Source organism: Staurois parvus, unplaced genomic scaffold (assembly GCF_062004578.1).
Source record: "Staurois parvus isolate SC_StPar_1 unplaced genomic scaffold, SC_StPar_1.0 ptg000123l, whole genome shotgun sequence".
NCBI lineage: Eukaryota > Metazoa > Chordata > Amphibia > Anura > Ranidae > Staurois > Staurois parvus.
Genome location: NW_028317919.1, coordinates 978,808 through 1,004,960, shown reverse-complemented (window position 1 = coordinate 1,004,960; position 26,153 = coordinate 978,808). Strand labels below are relative to the sequence as shown.

Below are 26,153 nucleotides of genomic sequence, written 5' to 3'. Positions count from 1 at the left end.
TGTGGTACCGGGCAGGTAGTTTGTTTGTTTTTTTTACCCTTTAACCCTGCTGCGGGCAAGCTGCAGGGCTCCTCTGTCAGATGGAAGCATTCGGGCGGCTGCACTGCCGCCCGATTTGCTTCCACACAGCTCACAGGCTGGGCAGAGGGTGTGACTATAAAACAGATTTCAGAAGATTCAGGCTTGCTGTGTGCTGTACCTCCAAATTGCAAGCCATGGTTTCTATACTTTTTGTGGTCAATTTAGAACAAGGAAGAATGTGGACTGGCAGGATCAACCAAGTATTCTAAATAGAAGAAAAATAAAAATAATAAATTGAATAACCTTTTTTTAAGATAAAGAGCATTATAGTGACACACAGCTAAACATACAGTATATATTTTAAGGCAGGCCACAAAATTTCCACTCGCCTGCTTGCATTTGGCAAGTGGAAATAATGTTGGGGCGAGTATGGAGCCCATCCCAGTGTTCCAGGACCTGCAGAGTCTCCCTCATCCCTTCCCGTGCACAGTCCAAGCAGAGCAGAGTTCTGCACAGCCCCACAGAGAACACCGCAGGCACGCCCCCCCACCACACAGCCCCCCCTTCCTGGAGAGCCCATGGAGCGGAGGATGCGGCCTCCCGCACTGACTGCCGGAGGGAGGGCAACCGCATGCCGAAACACATCAATGCTGCCTTCAACTCTGGCAGCGCTCCCCACTGGAAGACCGGAGTCTCTGGGGCCACCAAGTCCCGCCACCTGTGTGACCGTGGACAACTCCACTTGCAGCACGACCCAGACCCCCCCCCCCCTCCACACCACCCACCATCGACCACAACAACCAGGCGAATCCAAGGCTCAGCTACCCCTCCTACCACCAGATCCTCTCCACTGATGTGCTGGACAGGTTAGAGCTGTCCCATTGCTCCCCACCTACCCACTGCCGCCCTCCTGTAACTGACTCTGCCCCCTACCTATCCTACTGCCCTCCACCTAGCCCACTGCCCCACTCCTGTGACTTTGCCCCACCTTTCCCGCTGCCTCTGCTGTGAACGTTGAAAATTAATTTCTGTAGAATACCTATAGGTACAGAGCGGAATGACTGCTTGTTTTATAGTGTTTTTACTGTTTGTTCAGAAAATCTGCAAATGCTTCAGTGTGCATAGCCTAGGCACTCCTTTTAAGTTAAACCTGAACTGCTGCTGTTGAATTTGTATGATTTTTACTTTCTTTAGACCATATACAAAGACCTATACTGTACATTTACACTACATTTACACTGTCCAGTTATTGATATTGCATGTAGATGTGCTTGGAATAAAATCTTATTTGTAATTGGTTAAAGTAGGTGTTTAGTATCATTCAATTGACCTAAAATTTGGAAGTCTTGACTAAAATGCTATTAATACTATGACCTTAACATGCTTATTGTATAAAAAATGGCTTTGAATGCTTGTTAGCTCTTTTTATTTATAGTAATTTGTGTTGTATAGTAATTTTGTAGGCTTGATAGAGATAATACAGTTTAAGATAATGACCTTTTTCTTGTCATCACAGATGGGAGTTCTGTATATAACGGGTTCTTTGTGGGTGTTTGGCTGTCTAGAAGGGCTCTTGTCTTTAGCTTGCATAGGATAAATGATCTTTTTGTTCCATTTGTGAACCCTATTCCAGAATTATAAGAAGAATTTTATTTATTCTGATGTCATTCCAGAAGTACAAAGATTTATGTGCAATGCTATGTGAAAAATTACAAGCAAAGGTTGTAACTTAGTACCTGTAACTGTGTTCCTCAATTGTTACCATACATGTATTTTCCCCTTATTCTAATTATTGTTCATTTTGCTGTTTCCTGGCTCCATCTGCTCCTTCAGCTGTTGATCATTGCCATAACACTGAGAGCCTCTGTTACAGACAAAATCTTTGCCTACCAGTTATGATTTAAAAAAAAAATATTTTTTTTATAACGGTTTGTTTATTTAAAAAGAAACTTTTCAAATTTTACAAAAGAAAACCTGCAGAAAGAGCTAAACAAAGAGCATTCCATAGAAACCATGTATCACCACAGCATAGAATTGGGTATAGATGGCATATCATGAAATAGCGAGAAAACAGCTTCCCAAGTAACGAAAACATCAGCTGGAGTGACCTGCTGTGAAGGCACATCTGTACTCGGAATGGGGCAGTATACAGTACAATAAAGTCAGGAGAGTGATGCATGATGCCAGTAAAAAGCAACTGATATGGTAGAAGTAAAGTGGAATGTATCCCGATCAAAGGACAAGAGGGTTCCAGACCACAGAAAGAAAGTGAAAACCTCTCGGTGTGCTGTAGCCCAGGGTTGTTAGGATGACCTTAGCCCTGGTTAACACTGAATTCAACTTTCAAATTGCGCTACTTAACTTGAAGTAGCGTGATTTCAAAGCTGCACGTCCGTGCAATTTCAGGTGCGACTTGCCTGACATCTGTTCGACTTTATGCACAGATGTCTATGCAAGTTGCACCTGAAATCACGGAAAATAGTGCAGGAAATATTTTCAAAATCTGTGCAACTGCGACAGTCACACCGATTTTTGAACGGCTCCATTGCCGACAGTAGGATGTAACGTGTCATGTGTTTTGGCACTGTCACATAGCATGAGAAGTTGCACCAGTGTGAACCAAGGCGTAGGGTTAAGTAATCATTCCAGGTGTCCCATACAGCTGTAAACTTACCCAAGTTATCGTGTAGTCTAGGTGTGAAATATTCCATGGATCTTACTTCCTTAACCTCAAAAACTTTTCTTTTTTTTTTTTTAATGAATGCTCAGACCTATGCCATTTTAAAATATGGATGCATGGAAGACACACCATTTTGCATCCAGGACTCTTCCTATTGCTTTTTATGTCGTTTTTGAAAATCTAACCGTTTAGTTATAATGTACGCCGTAAATGCCAGGTTTAAAAGATTGCACTGAGCTGAACAGCTCAATGTCCCTGCTTGTGTTGAATGGGGCCTAGCTGTCTTCACCCGTTTTTGTCACTTGGAAAAGAGCGAAGGGTCCCAATACCAGTGTTAACCCTGACTTTGGCTAGGAATGTCTGGGCTCTCTGGGTACTGTCAGGAGGGCTATTGTACCAACTAAGGCACAGTCTAGCACAGCAATGGGCAAACTACGGCCCGCGGGCCGTATACGGCCCGGCGGACCTTTTAATCCGGCCCGCGGAGCTAGGCTCCCGCAAGGCCAGTGGTCGGCAAGCCGCGGCTCTTTACAAATTTAGATGCGGCTCTCCTGTGTGCCGGGCGCCCGCTCCCCTCCCTCCTCTCCTCCTCTCCCCTCCCTCCTCTCCTCCTCTCCCCTCCCCTCCTCTCCTCTCGGATGGCCGCCCCCCCTCTCGGATGGCCGCCCCCCTCCCTCCTCTCGGACGTCAGGACTCTGCAGCTGTCAGGATGTAGGCGGGGCAGCGTGACGAACTCCTCTCACAGTCCTCCCTGAAGACCAGAACGGCGCGGGAATACGAGAGGAACGCGCGGACCAAAGGTAAGTGAATTGACACAGGGGGGGGACTTACTATATGGGGGATGAATTACTATATGGGGGACTTACTATATGGGGAATGAATTACTATATGGAGGACTTACTATATGGGGAATTAATTACTATATGGAGGACTTACTATATGGGGAATGAATTACTATATGGGGGACTTACTATATGGGGAATGAATTACTATATGGAGGACTTACTATATGGGGGATGAATTACTATATGGAGGACTTACTATATGGGGAATGAATTACTATATGGAGGACTTACTATATGGGGAATGAATTACTATATGGGGGACTTACTATATGGGGAATGAATTACTATATGGAGGACTTACTATATGGGGAATGAATTACTATATGGGGGACTTACTATATGGGGGATGAATTACTATATGGGGGATGAATTACTATGGGGGATGAATTACTATATGGGGGATGAATTACTATGGGGGATGAATTACTATAGGGGGGATGAATTACTATGGGGGACGAATTACTATATGGGGGACGAATTACTATATGGGGGACGAATTACTATATGGGGGACGAATTACTATATGGGGGATGAATTACTATATGGGGGATGAATTACTATGGGGGATGAATTACTATATGGGGGATTAATTACTATATGGGGGATTAATTACTATGGGGGATTAATTACTATGCTTACTATGGGGGAATATTACTATACTTACTATGGATGACACATACACATCATTCATCTACTCTTGGTCCGGCCCCCGGGTCCAATATATGAACCCATTGCGGCCCTCAAGTCAAAAAGTTTGCCCACCCCTGGTCTAGCACCTTATAGCGTTTTTTTTTTTTTTTTTTTAAACCCAATACAGATGTATTTTGAGGTAAACCTTTAGTTCTTGTAGACATCTTGCCTCAGATATGTTTGTTTAGTTATTCCATTGAAATTTACTGAAGACTGACCAGTCTTAAAATTGCTATCTGATATAGCACAATGACGTGGTATTGAAATAAACTTTTAATATACTAGAGGTTTGCTTTAAAAGATAACTCAAACTTTCTGACCATGATTCATGTTACATTCCAATTTAGGATGCAACACGAAACATGGTAAGGCTTCATGTACATGAGCAGCTCCTAAACTCGAGTTTAGGAGCTTTTGGCATTTTTTTTGCCAAAGCTCTTAAACTCAACTCCATAAAAGCCTATGTGTCCATGTACACATTGACTTTTAGAAGAGTTTAGGAGCTGCCACATTTAGGTGAGGTTAACCTCCCTCTCCTGAACGCAGAATAATCGCGTCCAGGATAGGAAAGTTTGATCGCTGACCATGGGAAAACGCAAAACGTGCCAAAACTGCGGTAGCACGTTTTTGCTGCAATTTGCTTTTTCTTGCGGCCGGCGATCAGGGCAGGCTCCTCTACATGAAGCCTAACAGTCCACAGCCCTCTACCCTTGGTTTGTCTCATCCCTGTAACTGCTACATCTGCAAGAGAGCTTGTTTTGAATAACAGACTTACTGGCCAGATCACCAGGTGAAAATAAAGGAAAAGAAAGTCTAAAAAATGAATGCAGCTTCTAAGAATTGGTAAACTGCAATATAGTAAATGCTTACGTTTTAGATTTAGTTTCTCCCTTTTGCCTGCTGCATAACCGATCTGATTTAGCCTTCCAAGACAAGTTTGAAATCTACGTAGTATCTGTGAGAAATGTCTTTTTACTGACACTTTGATAAATAAGGCTTTCTGTGTGTAAGAGACAGCAACTATCCTACAATGGGTCAGTGTTTGGGTTTTGCTCACTTGCATTACAAGCAGATATGCAAAAGGGGTTCCCAGTCACCAGATTACTGACAGATAGGATTGATGAAATAGTCTCCTGCACAGCTGCAATGCATGAAAAACAGACACAATTCTGAACAAGTAGGATGTATGCGTTTGTAAACCTAATTTTCAATTTTGACTTGTGTTTACCTTTTTTGAAAATATTTCTGGCTACAATTTTGATTTCAAATTTTGTATAGAATAGAGAGTGGTTTGACGCCTGGTTAGTGGTTTGTTTGTTTTTTTCTGTCCTTGCCCTGTTTTGGAGATTTCATCCCTTTTTCCTGTCCCAGAGACAGAACAGGAAATAATTGAAAATCCATCCAAAATGAAGTGTCACCACCAAATAAAAAAATATTTTGGGTCTCCAATCACTGTCTAACATCGGTCTTCAGAACAAATAAGGCTAACTTTCCCTAATGAGGACACAGAACATGATAAAAATTCAGAGTTTATATTCCTTCCCTACTCTATCCAAAACTAGAAAACAAATGCCTTGTCTGGAGAGACACTTTAAAGCTTCTTTTGTGCTTTGATGGTTTTGAACCGTGCCATTCTGCATGTTGTAATAGGAATTCAGATACCAGCAGAGTGTTACAGGAGGCTAGTAGAGCAAGTTGGAAAACCTTCAGCTAAAAGGCAGCTTTAGCCAGCCCTCCAATCCATTACTAAATCTGAATTCACAGTAAGTGTGCACTTTACCACTGTGACAGCTCACTGTTGCTGACTGTGCTAGGGAGCAGTGTGTTGCACCATTCATCGCAGCACACAGCTCCCTCTTTTCGGTACAAACACTGTTTGAAGTGTACAAAACATGCACTTCCTAGGAATGTACATCGTGCAACATGCTGCATTGCTGTACATGCCAAATGATTCGGCATGGTGTGATTTGATAAAATGCAGCATGTGTGCAGTTGATCGCAGCACACAGCAGCGCAGCCATAGGGTGTGTTGCGGTGCGAAGGGGACACATAGGAAACAGTTGTTTGCTGTGTGTCCCTGCAGTGACAGACATTGCACCATGCAGGAAAATGTCTGTCACCGCATTTAGTGTATATTCACCCTAAATGGCATGTAACCACCCCAAGAGCTCAGTGCTCATGGGTCCTTATTCTCCTCTGTACTCATTTTTTACCTTTTTAAATATGTGCACTGTCAAATATAATTGTTCTGTATATTCTTTTAAATAGTGTGCTAGCTTTCTCTAACCAAGCATTTTGATAAGTTGTGAATGTTCATTTATCAGCCATCTAGTAATGCTTCTTTCTTCATTTTCACGGAAATAGTGGCTGCAGCTCAAGCACTTGCTGATGAACGAAGAAGCCAGGCTGGCTCTAGTCCCAATCCTGTCCATTCCACCATAAGTGGAAAGACAACTAAGCCAGGTAATCTTCATTTCTCAAACATTTTACAAGGAATAAAATAACCCGCTGCATCAAGTGATCACATTTTGTTTTTTTTTTTGTTTTTTTTTTTCTACAGTAATTGATGGCTCAGCTTTAAGAACTGATGAGAGACAAAGACTAGCTCGGGAACGTAGGGAAGAAAGAGAGAAGATAAATGGTATGTTTTGATCTGTAACAAACTGGGGTGTGTGTCAGCTTGAGAAAACCATTCCTTGTATTGTATGTATGAAATGTAGCTTTCAGAGTAATATTCCTATTCCAGAAATGTGAATGTGGGTATGGGGTTTTTTTTTTTTTTTTTTGTTTTAATGCATCTTATTATTTTGATTTCCATTTTTCACAAATGATAGATATCAATCTATCTATATATATATCTATCTTAAAGTTACTACTTCTTGAGACTTTAGGTGGCTAAACCAATGTTTCCAGTGCATGTTTCAAAGGCAGGCTCCATTTTCTGGTCACTTCATTACCTGTCACCCCTCTCACACCGAACCTGGAACCTTTGGGTACATTGACACTCAAATGGAGCTTGGTAAATATGAGTCATATTTACCAATGTCCCTGTTCACTTTTCTGATTTTGACAGCCAGCAGACAGACTGAAGGAAAACGGAGAACCTAGGGTGAAGCTAACCAGATCACTACAGTCAACAGAAAGGCAAGGCGTTGAAAGTAAAACAATCTAAAGTAGTTGTGAGCTTTTTTTAATCCTTTGCTTGCCATTTCATGTCATTTGATGCCTAGCCATGGGTTTTGGCAGTTAAAGGCAACAAACGGCATGGAGGCCCAGTAAAGCTTACCAGTATTAAACTTTAAACCAAAAATGTATTATTTTGCAGCTTACCAATCATTAGATGTGGTGGCTACACCAGTTTTCTTTTCATTGGCTTTTTTCCCTCTGTTTTTATGTGGTGATCTGCATCAGTGTGACCCCAGCTCTCTCCTTTACCTTTGAAAGTATGAGACCAAAAAACAATATTGATCCAATGCCCCCCCCCCCCCCCCCAAAAAAAAAATGTTTACATTAGCCTTATACGGAAGTGACTAAATGCTTGGCGCTTCTGAGCTCTTAGACCATAGAGATGATTGGGGATGTTCTGGTCCCCAATCAGCTCTATCATCAGTTGGGGGAACCGCTTTTAAAAGAGATCCAGCAGCTAATTAGCCGCTAGGATTGCTTTTCCAATGTAGGGCATCGCTGGCGAAGAAAATTGATACCAGGGTTATTGCTGACAGCTGCAGCCATAGCCCTGGCATAACTGCTTGAACACCGTCATGTACGTGACTGTGCGGCAAGTAGTTATGATCTACGAGTCGTTGGCTGTGGTGGCAGATGAGACATGTAGCTCATTCACAGATCTGTGTGAATGAATGATGCTGCTTTGTGGGTGGAGTCCTGCACAGCTGCTCTTTTTTTAAATAGTGACTGCGGGTGTGGGGAGGGGATCCTTGCCTGCTGTCATGGGGAGGAATCCGGGAGTGCAGGGTGAGGTGCATAGCAACCAGTTACACCCTAAATACAAATGTAACATGTTACTAAAGATGAACTTGGCCTTTAAGAAATACCTTTCTTATTAAAGCATATAACTCGTGAAGGAGGCCTTCTTCATGTTATAGAACAATACATGAAGCCATATCAGTTACAACACTAGGTCCTATACATGAGGTTGTGTGGTGAGTATACTTTTTCATTTCAAGACAATTTGTATTTTTTATACAGCCTTTATAACAGAACATGGTGTTGCAAGTCGATGTGAATGTCTATTCTGTTGTTGCTGCAGACTCAGTCTCCTGAAGTAGTGATCTGCTTAGCCAAACTCACACCAGTATCATTGTACGCCCCCTGGTCCTGGAGTGGAGTCAGACTTCAAACACCGGGCAGGGCACCTGACATTTGTGAATAGTGATGTTCATATTTTCCGAGCTCCTTCCTGGTTAATAGTGCATTTAACTGCAGGTGTATTAGGAGCTTTAGTATACAAAACAGTCACATATCTGCCCTACCAGCATTCAGATGAACATCATAGGTATGGGTGTGTGTATTTTTAATAAATGCGTCACTGGGGGACAGTAAAACAAGTAATAGGTAAATACAAGAAGCTATTGTCTAGGTGTTCATAGGTATCACTGTTATGTATAGTGAGAGTTATTATTGCATCTGCTGGAAGACAGAGATATCATGTTTGTATAGGCATATGCAAGTATCTGATTGTCAAAACACATCTCTCATATGCAGTTTATTTTTAAATACTCATTGGTATATCAGAGCTGTAAATAACGCAGTAGTCTGTTGTTGTTACTAACCTGCCTGCTAGGAATAGGAATGTCCCAAAACTCCTTCCCCTATAGAAGGGGTGTCCACACTTTTTTTCTAAGCAGCAGCCAGTTTACTGTCCTTCAGGTTTTGGGGTGAACCAGACTGAAGTCAGTGGAAGCCAGCAATGCCCCGACATTGGTTTTAATGTTAGGAATAGTACCCCTTTTGATATCAGTGGGAGGCATAGTGCCCCATTGATGCTGTCAATGAGAGGAGAGGTATCTCATCATTGGTGTCAGTTGGCGCAGTAGTGCATCTAGGGCATGATAAAGGCAAGCAAAGGGCCATATCCGGCCTCGGGCCATAGTTTGGAGACCACTGCCTTAGAGGAAATGTTTGTGGTCAGGACCTGGGCACATTCCACATCCCTAGGTTTTATTTTTGCTGTTTTTTATGTTTTTCCTGAATTCCCAGTTATTTGCTGTAATGACCCGGGGGACTGGGGGGGGGGGGGATAGCAAGGATGTCTTTGCAGCCCTTTATGGCCAAAGAGCCCCTTGGGATTGTCAAGCCTTTTAGACAGTGTACTGGGACTCCCCAGAGGATACTTCCATGATCTAATACACAAAGGCCCAATCCTTTACACCCAAGTACTACTGCATGGGTTAGTGACTGATTGGCAATCTAGCAATTGCTTTTCTTTTTTCTATAGTGATTAAAGTGTTCATCTGTCTACCCTCTCAAACACCAGGAGCTGATTATTATTTATTTATTTTTTTTACCCCTTTATACTCTGATGGAAAAGGACATTATTTTTAAGACCATACTGCGAGTAGCTAGTTGAACACACCAGAAGTTGCAGTGGAAGCCATGGTTTAGCTATCATGGAATCCTACTGTATGGTTTTCCAGGGCTCAATAGTTCTTACAAATAGATCTGAATAAAATTCATCCCAAATCACAAGGCTTAGGAATTAATGATTCCTTCCTTTCATGTTCAAACCTACCCAAGGATACAAAGCAATATCTTATAAAGAGCTGTGCTATTTTTTTTCCTTAAGCGGAGCTCAAGTCATTTTTGTAAAAACTTTAGCTGCTGACTTTTAATATACAGACATTTGCCTGTCTCCAGATCTAGCAGTGTGCTCACCCAAGGGGCGCCGGGTACCATCTTTGGTCCCCTGCATCTTAGCTGTGAACACCTGGCTGTGACAGCTTGTGGCTTCACAGCCGGGTGACCACTGCGGATCCGCCAGCGGCTCAGCATACTATGATTGGTCCCGTAGTCTTTTGGGACCCATACTGTGCCCCAGAAGACTGCGAATTGGGAGGAGGAGGGGGGGGGAAGGTGTGCTTCCACTCGGATTGCTTATGCGATCTGTGCGTAAGTTGGAGCGGGTACCTGTCAAAATCAGGTAACTGCTCCAGCCCCCCCCCCCCAAAACAAATTGCCAAATGTGAAAGGGGGGGAGGCCTTAAAGTGGAACTTCCAGAAAGTGAAAAAAAAAGACTTTTTGGTGCTATTTGCAAGACCCAAGTGAGTTGTTAAGGTGTCTAAGAATCAGATTCACCTTTTTGGTGAATGTTTTACATCAGGAATTCTCAACTGGTTTTCCATGGTTACTTAGGGTTCTTCTGGAGGCTGCTAGTGGTTCCTTGAATAGTGGTGGATTGACCTCCCAATGGATGGTGCCTGCATAGTTCCAGGGCCGAAGGCACACGGCAAAGCCAGCAGCATTACACCAATGGTCTTTTTAGCTATTTTTATGTGTGGCATTGTGAACACCACTGTAAGGGTTTTATTGTTTTTAATGACTACCAATGTATAAAGCATTTTCCCTGTTGCCTTCAGAAGATTTGGTTTCAATAAAGTTGTCCTGAGACCTGACATTGTGTTAGTAGTTCCTTGGGGTTAAAGTAAAGCCTCCTAGTGGATTTAGAGGTCATTTCACAAGTCTGGTATCAGGATGGACCAGAGGAAAGGGGTTTGCATCAGCAGTTTGGTAGAGCTGCCACCTGGGCCAATTTTCATACAGTGTTTTTGATACCTCAGGATTGCACTTTCCTGTGCTCTGAGAGGCTGAGCCAGCTTCTGGTCAGGCATCGGAGTTGATGCTGACATTGTCCGATTCCATCTGGAGCCTGGGCCAGCTCTGTGGCGTCTTAAGCCCACTGTCTGCTAAATCTGGGTCACAAAAGTGCAGAAATAAGTGCACTCCTGTGACCCAGAAAAGAGGTTTGGTATTTTAATACCACAAAGACTAGTTGATTATGCTGTTTTTGATAAAAAATCTAATCCCTTTTCTCTTCTATTTAGACATAAATGAGTATGCTTGGCCTGTCCACGATTTGCAGTCATGGAGCAGCCAAAGTAGGGAAAGTTGTAAAGATGTTTGGATTATGCTTGCAGAAAAAAATTTCCCTAAAAGGATATGAACATATTTTAAACAGTTGAGCCTATTTATTAATGTTCAAAAGGCAATTGATTAATTGTACTTAAGGTGTTACTAAACCCACAACAGTAAAATCAGTCTGTATATGCAGTAAAACATGCTTGTTATACTCACTGTGGAGCCTAAGGGGTTAATCCTCTGCACTGTGTAAAAATGCTGTTTGATCCTGACTTCTCTGATCCTACCCTTCTTCCAGTGCCCCCCTCTTATCTCATGCTAACACATATCGTGTGGAGTCACTCTGCACATGCTTAGTTTTGGTGTGTATAGCTAGAGAGGTTTTTATTTTTTTTCTTGGGAGAGTGCATGTGATCAGAAAAGGCCCAAACAGCACTGTCCAGACAGAGGGTCAGGTGTCCTGCAGCCTCATAGGGGAGAAAGAAAACTGCAAGCTTTAACATATGCTCTGCTGGACACTGATAGTAGTCACAAGACTGCTCTACCTGCTGATGAGAAAAGGTATTTAGCAGTTTATATTTATTAAAACAATTTCATTTACATGTTATGTATATTGTGGGAGACCAGATATAGTGATTGCAGGGTCCTGGGTTTAGTAACTCTTTTTGCATTTCTACCGTAAGGGCGTATTCACACATGCACATTAGTTTTTATACCATGTGTGTTTTGGTGTCATTTATTCTAAAAATTACACCAGCGCTATGCTTAAAAAAAAAAAAAAAATGCAGCATTCGCTAAATTTTATGTTTTGAGATGAGTTACAGTCCACCTTGTTTTGAATAACTACCTGATGCTGTGCACCTTGACGCACAAACTTGTGTTGCAGGGCAGTGCTCTTGAGGCCCGTACAGACACTACCATGTGCTTTCTGATTTTCCTGTTGTTATATCAATGATTTCTAGTAACCAGTTGTAATATGTCTTCATTCTTCAACAACTCCTCTAGCATGTTCACAGTCTCTGAAATTCTCCTGTAGTATGGCTGCAGTCTCTGTCCATCTCTTGTATTATGTCCACATTTGACCATCTCTTGTATTATATGCACAGTCTCTGCTCATCTCTTTTATCATGTCTGCAGTCTCTGACCATCTCTTGTATCATGTCTTCAGTCTTTGATTGTCATTTGTCTGCTTTCTTTAATACTGAATATTCACAGAATTTTATGTGCAGTCTTTTGGTGATGTCAGAGGCTGCACTCGAGGCCCCCATATCAAGAAAGTTTACCACCACTGTTCTAGAGACTGCGGAGACCAGATAGGACACAGAATGACAGTAAATGTAGAGAGAAACGGGCCAGGGAATTGGATGGTACAACTGTACATGATAGCAGTGCTAAAGATGGTGATGGGTCCCTGAGTAGGTAAAGCTAATTGTATACAGGAACTCTCCAGTACTGCGGACAGCTGTATAGCTGTTCTACAAAGGAGATATGGAAATGTAACGCCTGAGGAGGAGAACAGAAGAGAACGATGGGAGTGTGCTTACTATGGATGTAAAGATGAATAAATGCAAGAACCCTCCTGTTTTCACTTTGCAGTTTTCATTGTGCTGTCATTGTATATTTTCCTTGTGTTACAGCTGCCAAAGAAAAAGAATTAATTGAAAAAGAAAAGAAAGCTAAACTAAAGTACGAGAAACATATGGAGGAAAAGCAGAAGAAACTTGAAGAACAAAAACAAAAAGATGAGCATAAGAGGACAGCAGCTGAAGAAAAGCGAAAACAGAAGTTACATGAAGAAAAGGTGGTTGTGTTTTTCTATATCATGACTAAAATATACTATGAAGTAAATTTTTTACTTGTGTTTACCAGGTCATATATTTAAAAAAGAATGCAGGTGTGTAGATTAGAATGGTTTCCTGTTTAGTATTGAAAGAAAAATGAACAATTTTTTTCCAAAGTATACATGCTTTTTACTAGCATAGCATTTGTTTATGGTGGGAGTAGGTGCAAAGTCTTTTTATATAAATAACACTTTTTTTTTTCTTGACAGTATCAATGGCATTTTGGCCATATATAGATATGTGCAGGCTTAGTTTCTCCCTGGATTCTTACATCTTGGTGACTGCAGTTGATAGATCTATTTCTGTCTACAGTGGGTACAATGTAAAATGCCTTTAAAATGTATTCTGCCCCTTGAAAGTTTTCATGTTTTATTGTCCTTTGGAATAATCGGAAAGGAGAGCCCGATGTCCAAGAGATTGCCATTTTGATGGTAGATTGAGGCATTTATTGAGAATAATGACAAGTACATCACACCAATGTGTTTCGGAAGAAAAGGGCTTTTGCTGCACGCTATTAAATGGGAGAGATTCCCATTCCACTTATATCTTTTTCTGGTTTTGGAGGAGAAACTGACAGTGACCGTTGTCTTTCCAGGGGCAGCAATGGCATTGGCGTTCCTTCTTTCCTATTATTCCAAGTGTACATGTGGAAATGACCTTAAGATCATAACAGAAAGGCAGCAGTCCAAACCCTAAGAGGGTTTGCCGCCAGTATCCACCATTGGGCACAACCGACTGGAGGAACATCTCCCTTCCCACCCACACAACCACCCACCTACGACTAGTGACTGATCCAGTCAGTCCAGCGTAGTCTTCAGCACAAACAAGATGTTTTATTGTCATGGAACTAGGTATCGCAGTAGATTTAATTTTATTTATCTATAGATATATGCTCTTTAATATGTGAAAACAGTTCTCTGCAAAGTAATTTTTAAACGGTTTACAATGAAAAAAATTACAAAATATTAGACCTTCAAGTCAGTAGTATTAGATTCACTTTTGGCTGCAATTACAAACTTGTGATCCTGTGAATAGATCTTTGTTGACTTTGCACATCTGTACACTGTAATCCCATTAACTACTTACAAAAATGCCCCAACTCTGCTTGTGTGGGTTTTTTTTGAGTGATCAGTTTTCAATTACAATGAGACCTGGCCCCTGACTTGGCCATTTTACGATATTGAAGTGGTCAATAAAACCTTACCAACTGGCCTCAGAAGATATACAGAGATAAAGAAATCCTCCTAAATAAGTTGTACCTGATTATCTGCAGCCCTCTCTCCTGTGCAGCCTCCTAAAGCAAACACTTTTACACAGCATTTCTGAGCTTCTGAAGGCTGGGAGCAAGGATCTAATGTTGTGCACTGCACAGCGCAGAGAGGAAAGTTGAGTGTAATCTGAGACCTGAGTGAAGGGAAAGGATACCACCTCCCCTTCACAGCCTCAAAGGGAAACCTGCACAGCTGAGGCTGTCAGTCACCTGCTTTGTGCTGAACACCCTGATCCCCAGTTGGGCACTCTCCTGGGATTGTTTGGTGTCTATGTAGAGCCTCCTCCTGAAGGACTCCTTTTCCTTCCAGCTTAACTGCAATCATCTACAAGACAGTTCAGTTGCTCCAGGCTTTTGGTTTGGTGATCAGTTTCCAAAAATCTGCATTACAGCCTTCTCTTTGCTTTCCCCTTTTTTACCTTTGAAGTAAGTGCATCAAGTCGAAACTGCATTTGTGATGCGTTTACACTGTCACAAAGGAGATTTTCGTTATACTTGAACTGGACTCCAAGGAGTATTCAGTGGACTGGAAAAGATAATGTATTCATACCATGGCTTGTGCTTTTTCAATTACCTCTTCTTGGTTGCTAATAGTGTTTTTGCCCTATATGATATAATGACAGTGACAAATGGTAGTAGTAGCACACATGTTTATTAAACCATATTTTAATGAAAAAAAATGAATTAAAGTTGATTGGTTAGGACACACACACACACTGCCCTTTTTTTTTTTTCATACGCTATAAAAGAGGAGGTTGTGATGAGTTAATTACACGTGAAACACATAAAAGCTTTGAAATTATGCATGCCCCAAAATTGCCCATTAGCAACTCTTTTATGTTATGTGTGCGTGTACATGGGGAAAAGGGGATTTAACTGCTTCAGCTCCGCCCCATAGCAGAAATATTGCTACAGGGCAACAGCAGTGCGCAAAATCAGGTATATATGTGATTTTGTATCTCCGGGTAGGGGGCGCACGCTGCAACTGGCGGCTGTCAGTCACCCGGTCCTAGCTGGTGATTACTCGCCAGCACCCAGTGATTGCTGAGGATCTCTGGGGGGGGGAGTAACTGTTAGTAGGCAAAACAGTTCTCCTCCCTGTCAGCTCCTGCACACTTCTTTTCATGGCTGTGCACAGCACAGCTATGCAAAGCAGTGTGCTTACAGTGAAGCAGAAACACAGCACACATTGTAAAACTGCACACAGCTAACCCTTTGATTGCCCCACGTTAAACCCTTCATGTTCAGTGCCATTAGTAGAGTGTCAGTGCTCTTTTTTTTAGCACTGATCACTATATTGGTGTCACTGGGGATGTCAATGACACCGTTAGTTCCCCCCAGTGTCAGAATGCCCGCCGCAGTCCCACTATAATTCGCTGATCGCCACTATTGCTATTAAAAATAAAAAATAAAAGCCCAGTAAATATACCACCATTTGTAAACGCTATAACTTTCACCTAAACCAATTAATTTACACGCATTGGGATTTTTTTTTTTTTTTTAGCAAAGATGTAGCAGAATACATTTTGGCCTACATTTATGAGGAAATTTGATTTTTGAAAATTTTTTACAGGACACGTTTAATAGCAAAAAGTCAAAAATGTTTTTTCTCAAAATTGTCGGTCTTTTTTATAGCGCAAAAAAATTAAAAACTGCGCAGGCGATCAAATACCACCGAAAGAAAGCTCTATTCGTGGGGAGAAAAAGGACATAAATTTAATTTGGGTTAGGCGTTTCATGAATTGTCAGTTAAAGTAACGTAGCACCTTAATGCATAAAATGGCCTGGTCAGGAAGGGGGGTAAATCCTCTGGAGGGCAAATGGTTATTGTGTGTGTGTGTGTGTGTGTGTGTGTGTGTGTGTGTGTGTGTGTGTGTGTTTTCCTAATATGTTACTTTTATTTTTCTTAACTTTCTTTTTTTTTTAAACTTTATTGCTATCACCAGGGGGTGAGGGCTTTTGTGTGATAGCACACTGTAATGACCGGTTCTCTTTACTGAGACATCAGGGTTCCATTAGACCCCTGATGTCTTCCCTGCTTTCCACTGAAGCTAATGGAGCACAGATGGTGCCATGCCAGTCACAGGCCCACTGGTGGGACAGAGAAGACTGGAATACATGGTAGGTGGCAGTCATGAGGCGGTGTGGTACATTTGACAATGTGTGGCAGTGATCAGTTGGCTTTACAGCTGCCCAAATCAGTTTCACCAGAAAGACCATTGCCAGCTAAACAAACTCATTCCTTCCTCCTTTTCTACCAGCTGCAATCTACAAACTGGTGGTTAAACTATCCAGTCAGTTTAAAATTCAGGCCTTTGCACTGGTTAGTAGATTTTAAAGATATTGCAAAGTCAGATTGTAACCTGTATTGATCTTTCCAGCAGTTGAATTCCATAGAAAACGGCAATATGATTTTTTTTCTTTTCCCCCCAAAATGTCTGATGACTGAAATTGGTGCATTGGATGCTGATCATCTCATGCTATGGCCAGCCTAATTTTCAGATCATAAAATTGCAATATTTAATAAACATTTGAAAGAAAATGTAATTAAATTATTTGGACACAGACCAGCTGCTAGAGGCATCTGGTTGTACGTGTGGGTACGTTTACGAGTTTACTTTTATATTCATCTGTATATAAACAGAAACACAGCAAAAGTGTTGATTCTACATACCTCCCTTCCATTTGTCAAGGAATCTGTCAAAATTGTAACCCAGCGGCAATATTCTGTACATATTAAATTGTTTACTATATCTGATTTGTTCTAGCTTTGTCAGAATTTTAGGTAATAAAGTAAAGTAAAGTAAAGTTTACTCTCTTAATGTTACATCTTAAATTGACCTCCTCAGATTTCTTCCTCTTTTTTTAATTGGTGTCAAAATCATTTTTTTTTCCTCCAGCCACACAGGTGCCTTTGGGGAAGGGGGGGGAGGGGGGGGGGGGGGGGAGTCAAAAACAGCCGTTGGGTTATAGACTGTCTGAACTTGATATAAATAAATATGTGGTTTTATTTGCCATGGATGAGTGGATACATCCATTCCAGAGAAGAATGTGAATTCAATCAGCTTATTTATTTAAAAAGATATGATTTTTTTTTTTTTTGAAAGGACAGACAGGCAAACTATGCTAAGACAGAACGATCTACATCCCATGCTGTTTATAAAGTTTGTCCATTTGCATTGACTGAACATAACCCAAAAATGTTGCTACTATAGATTAATCATCAACTTCTAATTACTGACAATTATGTGCACCATATTATAAATTATGTCAATGCCATCAAATCCATAATGGTGAGTGATCTGGTTTCATTCGAGGATTATGAATATGTCCCTTAATCACTGGTATGAATGTAATTCCATCCAAATATATTTCCATAGATTTTCAGAATAGTATATTCCAAATAGGTCTGTACACTAGAGTGTCCGTTTTTTTTAAATCCTCTTTGGATTTCCTGCAGAAATGTATGAATCTGTTATATGCTCCTTATGACTGAGCATAAAAATATCACATTTGTATATACGTAAAAACCTTGTGTTCTTAGAAAGCGAATACTTCATCTCCAGAATTGTGGGATTCTGCAGTGGGTAAGGCTCTTGGGGACTTAGTAGTTGGAAATTTAAGATATTGCTGCAGTATCCTTACTCTGTATGAGGGATGGTCCACTTTAGTTTTTTAAAGTGACAACAAAGAGTAAATGTATGTTTTAGGTGTTGAAGTTATGTGGTATATTGCAACCAGATTTCTTTCTTGTTGTAGGAACGCAGGGAAGCAACCTTACGACGTACTCTTGAACGCAGTAGCCAGTTAGACCAGAGGCAGAAACGATGGTCATGGGGCGGGTCGGGAGACATTGATAAATCCAGTAAGTATGGTGGTGGTTATTTTTTTACCTTTCCAGTGCTACTAATAGATATATAGCATATAAGAATAAACTTCCTAAAATGTTCCTTTTATGTTACAAATCTGATATAAACATATCGAATGTGAAGGAAATGCTACCACATCCTTGGTACGCCTTTTGTGGGATGATTGGTTGTCCTCCACATTGTAAGCTGAGGTCTATCATTCTTCAGGTTGCAGTTTACTTTTAGGGATTGTTTACCTGTCCTGCTGTGGAACACTAGGTTCCATATTTGCCTTCCCTTTTTTTATCTTGCCTTCATTCAAGTGTTCATTTTCCTATCTCTTGATGCTAAGATTTCCGCATTCGTTGGATCTTTTTGGTGGCTATTGCCAAACCCTCACTTGAACTGATTTTGAACAATCCAAAAGTTAAGAATTGCCATATTATTGTTAAAGAAACTAAGATTTTTTTTTTCTTTTAATGTACTGTAACATTTTTCATGAGGTACATTTAGGGACACGTTCTACCCTTGTGGTTTTAACCTTTATTCACTGTTTGTTCACAAAAATGATGCATGGTGGTTGGAGGCAAAGGTTATACAGAGGATGGCTTAAGGTTTTTTTTTTTTTTTTTACAAGTGTCCACAGTTCCTGAAGGAACAGTATAATCCAAATATCTAAAGAATTACCATCTTCTTCTATCTGTCAATGGATTTCAAGAAAAAGTTTTTACAGGAAGTACAAAAATCCTATTATATGTAATCATAATCTGCATCACGTATTAGAACAGGTAAATATGAGATCACAAATTCAGAAACCGGTTATTCTGTTGTCTACAGAAGGTTGGTGCACTGGAAAACAGAAAAATTGTTGGTCAGCCCCAGGATAACCCCTCCTCTGCTCAGCATGCCTCAGTTTTTTGCTTGTTCCCTAGGAGGTTGGACGCCTTTTCTGCTGAAAAAAGTCTATTTCTCCAGTCATGTTCCAGGACAGCACTCCTGAGCAGTTCCATCTGACAGGAAACACAATCAAAAATTGAGTTTAAATTCCCCGCCCTTTCCTCCCCTCCACAGTTTTTGATTGTGTTTCCTGGCAGCGAAACATTTATTTTTTTCTGACCGCAGGCCGGGGGGGGGGGGGGGGCTGGGGGGTGAACAGCTGAGCCAGAGAGGGCAGGCTGCACCTGGGGGTCACTTACCCAATCCAGGGGTTTTCTGAATGCAGGGAACCTTCCAGGCACTGGGAAAGAGTGCCTGGCGTTCCCGGGACAAGTGTCCTTCCTCCCTCTCATCAGGGTAGCAGTGAGGTCTGTCCAGGAGAAGACTGGGCTGTGTGGTCACTCTAGCGGGTAGAAGCTTGTGGCCAGAAGGGATCAGACGCTGGTCCAAGCTCCCTGAGTCTTCTGGATGGCACAGGACTGGAAGTAGGAGCAGGGCTGTGTTCCAAGCCTTGCTCTCAGTTACTTCCAGTGGGGGCGGTACCTAACGATGGCGGCCCCCGTCAGCATCTTTCCTTCCTGATGAGGCCGGTGAGGAACTTCAGGAATTTAACCCTGGAAACATATCCAGGGCCCAGCGAAGGCAATGCAGTCTCAAAGGAGCCCTGCTGTGATGGAAGTGGGCCAGTCAGGGGAGAGTCTTGACCTGGAAAAGATGTTACCCCTTTGGGGAAGAGGAGGAAGAGAAATTCTTCAGGACCCCCAGATTGTATGCAGCGCTATCGCAAGTGTCTAAAAAGACAGACCTGTCCTTTGACGATTCGAGTAACATCAAGGATCAGATGGACCGTAGGTCTGAGTCCCTGTTACGTAGAGCCTGGGAGGCTAACGCCGCTACCGTGGCCCCAGCCTTGGCATCTGCTTGCATCACTAGGAATACTGATGCCTGGATGCATAGTGTAATTGAACATGTCTCTCGGGGTTCCAAGAAAAAGGGGGAAGTCCAGACGGAAGAGGTGTTACAATCCCTGGAAGTGGTCAGTAAAGTAGTCTCCTATTTAGCTGACGCTGCAGTAGAGATGGTCAAAACATCAGCTAATGCGGTAGCTATTGTTAATTCAGCCCTGGGAGGGTGATCACACATCAAGAACCCAACTCTGCGGTCTGCCTTTTGAGAGTTCCTTGCTGTTTGGCTCAGGGTTGGAACAGGTGTTATCTAGATCCGCTGAAAAGGGAAAGAAATTTCCCTGTCAAGATTGAGGGATAAGGCTAAGATGTTTTTTTCGAGCCTCCCTTAATCAGAGCCAACACAAACTTAGGAAGGACCCTTCCAAGAAGTGGGCCAGTAAGGGGAGACCGAAAGGGAGCTTCCTTTTTTCCAGCTCCAAACCCACCAGTAAGGATCCCCACTGACACTCCCAGAGTGGGCGAAAGGCTCTCCAGGTTCCTCCAGCAGTGGGGGAAAATTTTGGACAACTCATACATCCTGCAGTTGATAAAGGAGGGGTATCAGTTGGCGTTCTCTTCATTCCCCCCTCATGTATTTTTGTTGACCCCCTTTCCCCCAGAGACAGGGCAAGGGTAGAGGACCTCTTGGGGGGGATCAGGGATCTAACGGATCAGGAGGTAATTGTCTTGGTGCTGACAGACCAGCTTTTCCAGGGATTTTTGTGTTCGTGGTCCCAAAGCCATCAGAGAATTTCATGGTCCCAAAGCCATCAGAGAAAAAACCTAAAAAGGTTACTTTCTGCTGTACAAAAAGTTCCGTATAGAGAGTGTTTACAGTATCTGCAAACTTCTACTCAAAGGAGTCCTTATGGCCACGGTAGACCTCAGGGATGCCTACTTCCATGTTCCCATTGCCCTAGAATACCAAGCCTTCTTGCGGTTCACTATATTCACGGAGAAAGGGGGTCAGTCATTGGCAGTTCAGAGCCCTTCCGTTCAGGCTGGCGGCCAGTCCAAGAATCTTCACCAAAGTCCTGACCGAGGTAGTGGAGTATGTACACCTACAGGGCATTTCCCTCATCCCTTACCTGGATGACCTGTTGATGTACAGGTTCTCAGAGCAACAAGTCCTGAGAGATCTGGAAAAATGAATCCTCACCTTGGAATGGCTGGGGTGGATCATCAATCGGGAAAAGTCCTCATTGACTCCCTCCCAGACCAAACTGTTCCTGAGGTACGTAGTGGACTCCAGGTTCCAGAGGCTTTTCTTACCCAAAGAAAAGATCGACAAGGTGATGGGGGCCGCTAACCGCTCCAGCTCGAGATTACTCCTGGTGGCACATCATGAGGGTCATAGGGCTCTTACCAACATAGCTGCTCGAGCTGGTGTTTATTTTGCAACTCTCTGCATCACCCTTTCTTCAGCATAGCTTTGAGGGCTGTACCTGGACTGGACATACAGCATCTCACTGTTTGCAACATTGGGTGTATTTCAGATTTTCAACCACCGCCGTTTTTTTGTTTATTTTTTACTGTGTCAAAGCTTCGGGAGCTCTCTATTCACTCGAGACATTTTAGTTGTTTGCTTTTATCTACTGGGGCCATCTGTCCACAGAATCTCTAACCATGGACCAGCACCTTCCCTTGCAAAGTCAGTCTCTGACTCTATGGAGACCCTAAACCAAACTGAGTCTGAATCGAAATCAGAGATGGAGACTAGGATCTCAAAGTCCCATATGTCTGACCCTGAAAATTATTTTTTTTTTTTAGGCACTGCAGTCATTTGCCGTTAATTAAATTTAACAGGAGCGGGTTGTTTCAGACCCCGAATCTAGAGAATCAGCCTTCTGTTCCAAACCTTGGGTTTTTTAGAGCTCTTAGAACTGCAGAAACATTTCTACTATACCTATTTGAGACATTCTTCTGCGCAGACTGGAAACGCCCTGAAGAATCCTAAGCTCACCCGAGAGTGTGGTGGAACTTTGGTGGGAACAGACCATGATTTACAAATCTCCCTTCATCTTTCAAAGTTTCACCAGAGGCCCACACAAACAGGTGTGAGTGGCGTCCATACACACAGCAGGGTTTTTTACCAGCCCCGCTTCTTCGTCATAGGATTTGATTGACAGCATCAGGAGCCAATGACTCTGCATGCTATCAATCTGCCCTGTGAGGAGGGAGAGGGCCTCTGCTCTCATGCAGAGCGCTGTCGAGATCGGGCTCAGGAAAGTTTAAGAGTGGGCTGGGGTAGGGGTCCTGACCACAGAAGATTTGTTACCTCATTGCAGAAAATGCATTAAGGTTAAAAAAAAACTTAAAGCTTTAGAATCACTTTAACACAGGAGATCTGAGGATGGGCCGGGGGATTCCCACTCACAGATCTTCCCACCCATTGTGCTGGTGGTGGGCCTTGGATAGTTAAATTATGATGTAATTCGCTAAAACTGATACATTAAAAAAAAATTATTATACAAAATGATAAAATAGTAAAAAAAAAAAAAAAAAACTCAATGGCTGGTTGTGTAAAATACTTGCATCACAAAAAAGAACCTACATAGGAAGTATCCCACATTGCCCACTAACAAAAGCAAATCTTCATTTCCATCTGAAGATGATGATAGGTGGGACCACCCAACGTGTTTCCAGAAAAAAATTCATTCCTCGGGGGTTTAAAATGTGTGAGATACCAACTGATGCATGTGTAGCAAAATACGCCTACAGCCTTTATATATATATATATATATATATATATATATATATATATATATATATATATTAAAACCAAATGGAAGCTGCTGTAGTTCAATCAACCGATCTGGGGAATTGAACTACAGTCCCAGTCCCATACCCATCTCTTCCGGGTATGGGACTGTAGTTCATTCCCCTTTTGACACTGAGGATTTTTTGGAGGCCATATTCGGGATGAAACCTTCTGGCTGAAGCCACTTTTAGTTACTTGGTATCACATATGACCGGACGCGTATAGTCTGTGTCACAGTTTACCCCTGGCCGACAGCCCCCCCCCCCCCCCCACTTCGGTGGAGAGGAGGATCTGTCACGGAAGCTTCACCCGCATGCTCCGCTGGATTGGTAACGAGTACCCTCTCCCCTCACCCAACTCCCCCCTGCTCCCCACACAGCAACACCCTAGATAACCTGGTTCCGGGGGTCACTGCCAGTCACAGTGATGGCTTGGGCTGGGTGCCTGTTTGTTAACCAGTCCTGGTAGTGACTGGTCCCACTCAGCCTGCCTCCCCTCCCCTCTTGCGGCGTTGTCTGGATGAACCTGGGGGGGTGGAGTGGCTTTGCTCTGCTGTGGGGGGTTACCGTGTTGTTTGGAGGGCCTACCTAATGTTGGGGGTGCGGGCCGTGCCGCAGTGTGGCTGGGATGGCCAGTGGCCATGATACTGTAGTTGCAGCTGCCATTTTCCAGGTGTTTTCTGCCAGCAGCCTCTAGTGTCCAGCGCAGTGGCCATTTTGTTGCTGTCTGAGAAGTTCAGGCGACAGACGTTGGCTGGGGGAGTTCGGTCTCTCTCTCTCTCTCCCCCTCCCTCCCGTTTACCTTCTGGCACACCCTGGGGGTGGTCTTCTGAACTTTGCCCTTGTTTGGGGTCACCTTTTTGCAGTTGTGCTTATTGGAGGGGCTGGTCCCATGGAATCCCAGGAGCATGCTGCACATCTCGGGTCCCTCAGTTTCCCTTGACATGTTTTCGGCCGTCTTGGAGTTTTGTGTCCTGTGTGGAGGCAGCCGCAAGGTGAGCAAGACATGCCCCCTGCCTACATCCTCAGACGATTTTGAGACCGAACCGGATCCGGCTGCCACGGATCCTGATGAAGCATCCCTGATTCCTCGGATGAGGAGGACGGGTCCTCTGCCTCTTCAGCTGCACAGAAGACCTTGGTAGCAGCACTTACTGCTTTGGTGTGTGAATCTCTAAAGATTGAGGACTCTTCGGGGGTGGCAGATGTGGTGCCTGTCCCTTTTGGTATGCACAGGCTGGCTTGTGTTGCCAAGGTTTTTCCCTTACCCCGAGTAATTTTTACAAATTTGTCTATAAGGATTGGAGTCGGCTGAAGCGTCCGTTTGTACTCTCCAAATGCTTCACAGTGCATTGCCCTTCTGAGGATGCACTGCTGAAGAAGTGGACCTCTCTGACAGTGGTGAATCTTCCCATCTCCAGGCTTAACAAAACCACGTTGATCCCGGTGGAGGAATCTATCTTTTTTTTTTTTTTTTTTTTTTTTTTTTTAAGGATCCGCAGGGCGGAGGCGGTAGCCGACTTTATGTTCATTATCGGCGCTGAGACTAGGTTGACTACGGCCTTGGTATCCCAGTCACTGACTGAATGGGCCTAGGCTGTGCGACAAGCCTTAACTTCTAGTCAGTTGTCCCAAGTGTATGTGGAAATGACGGATCAGTTGGTCCAGGGATTGAAGTACACTTGCGACACCTCCCTTGATGCAGCTCCACTTCTTTTTAAACTCTCTGTCTCGACCAGGGTGTTCTGGTGGGTCCTTTGGCTCAAGTGTTGGTCGGTGGACAGACCTCCAAAAAGGCCTTGGTGGACGTGCCTTTTCAGGGCGACTGTCTTTTCAGCGGCGGCGCCTGCAGTCCGTGTACGGAGCGCTGCAGGAACTGCTCCTCCGCGGAGTGATCGTCCCGGTGCCTGCCTCAGATCGTTGTCGAAGCTTTTACTGTCTACTGAACTATCTGTTCACAGTTCCCAAGGTGGACGGAGTTTGCCTGATGCTGGTCCTCAAGGTCCTAAATACCTTTGTGTGGGTTCACAAGTTCAAGATGGAATCTATTCACTCGGTGGTAGCCTCCCTCCGTTGAGTTAGCTGGCCTTCTTGGACATCAAGGACACTTACTTGCACATCCCCATTTGCGAGGGGCAACTGCGCTTCCTACGTTTTGCCATCGGGGAAGCGCATTACCAATTGTGGCACTCCCTTTTGGTCTAGCTTCCGCATCCCGGGTGTTTATCAGGGTCCTAGCTCCTGTCTTGGCCTTACTGAGACAATGGGGGGATCGCGGTGATCGGCTTCTTGGACGATTTGCTCCTGTATGCGGATACTCGCAAGTCTCTACTAGATAGTGTGGAGATCACTATGCGTTCCCTACGGGACTCTGGGTGGAGCCTGAACCTCAGGGAGTCAGTGTTGACCCCGGCCAAGCTCCTGAAGTATCTGGGGCTAATGCTTGATTCGGAACAAGCCAAGGGATGGCTTCCATCACTTGCACATTGGACGGATCGTCTGTCAGGTCTGCCGACCAGGATTCAATCAGACAACGCCACTGTGGGTAGCGCATGTCAATCATCAGGGGGGCACGAGAAATGCAGCAGCGGTGCTGGAGGCATCTCACATTCTGCGATGGGCGGAGAGGGTTGTTCCAGCTTTGTCTGACATACACATTCCAGGTGTTAAAAACTGGCAAGCAGATTATCTCAGCCATCAGACGCTGGATGAAGGTGATTGGTCCCTACAACTCCGCATTCGCTGGGGGACACGGACATGGATCTGCTGGCTTTCCACCTCATTCAAAAGGTTCCATAGTTCATAGCAAGATCATTGGATCCCTTGGCGGACGCGACGGATGCGCTAGTGGTGATCAGTACACTCTCATCTTTGCCTTCCACCCCTCCGTCTGATTTCTCATCTAATACCCAGGATAGAGGCCAAAGGGATCCCGGTCATCCTTGGGCTCCGGACTGGCCTCGTCTGTGGTATGCCGATGTGGTGCAATTGGTAGGGGATTCCCCCTGGAGGCTGCCTCTTTTGGGAAGACCTTCTGTCTCAAGGGAGGTCTTCCACCCAGCTTTCCCTGCTTTACCATCGTGGCTATGATGGCATGGCTGAGTGCCAGGTTCTGAAGGACAGGGGGTTGTCTGGCTCAGTGATCTCGACTATGTTAAAGGCCCGTAAGTCTACCTTCTGGAAGATTTATCATCGCACCTAGAGAGCCTGTATTGGTTGGTG

General features: G+C 43.5%; 1 protein-coding gene across 15 annotated transcripts in view; it reads left to right on the top strand.

The window, feature by feature from the left end:
* Positions 1–26,153, top strand: part of MAP7D3 (MAP7 domain containing 3) — a 145,756-nt gene that overhangs the window by 31,123 nt on the left and 88,480 nt on the right. For all 15 annotated transcript variants that reach the window (XM_089672229.1, XM_089672244.1, XM_089672240.1 and 12 more), the window contains exons 2-5: positions 6,601–6,699; positions 6,797–6,877; positions 12,967–13,130; positions 18,200–18,305. In XM_089672229.1, the coding sequence (XP_089528355.1) occupies positions 6,601–6,699; positions 6,797–6,877; positions 12,967–13,130; positions 18,200–18,305 (450 nt within the window). The remainder of the gene's footprint in view (positions 1–6,600; positions 6,700–6,796; positions 6,878–12,966; positions 13,131–18,199; positions 18,306–26,153) is intronic.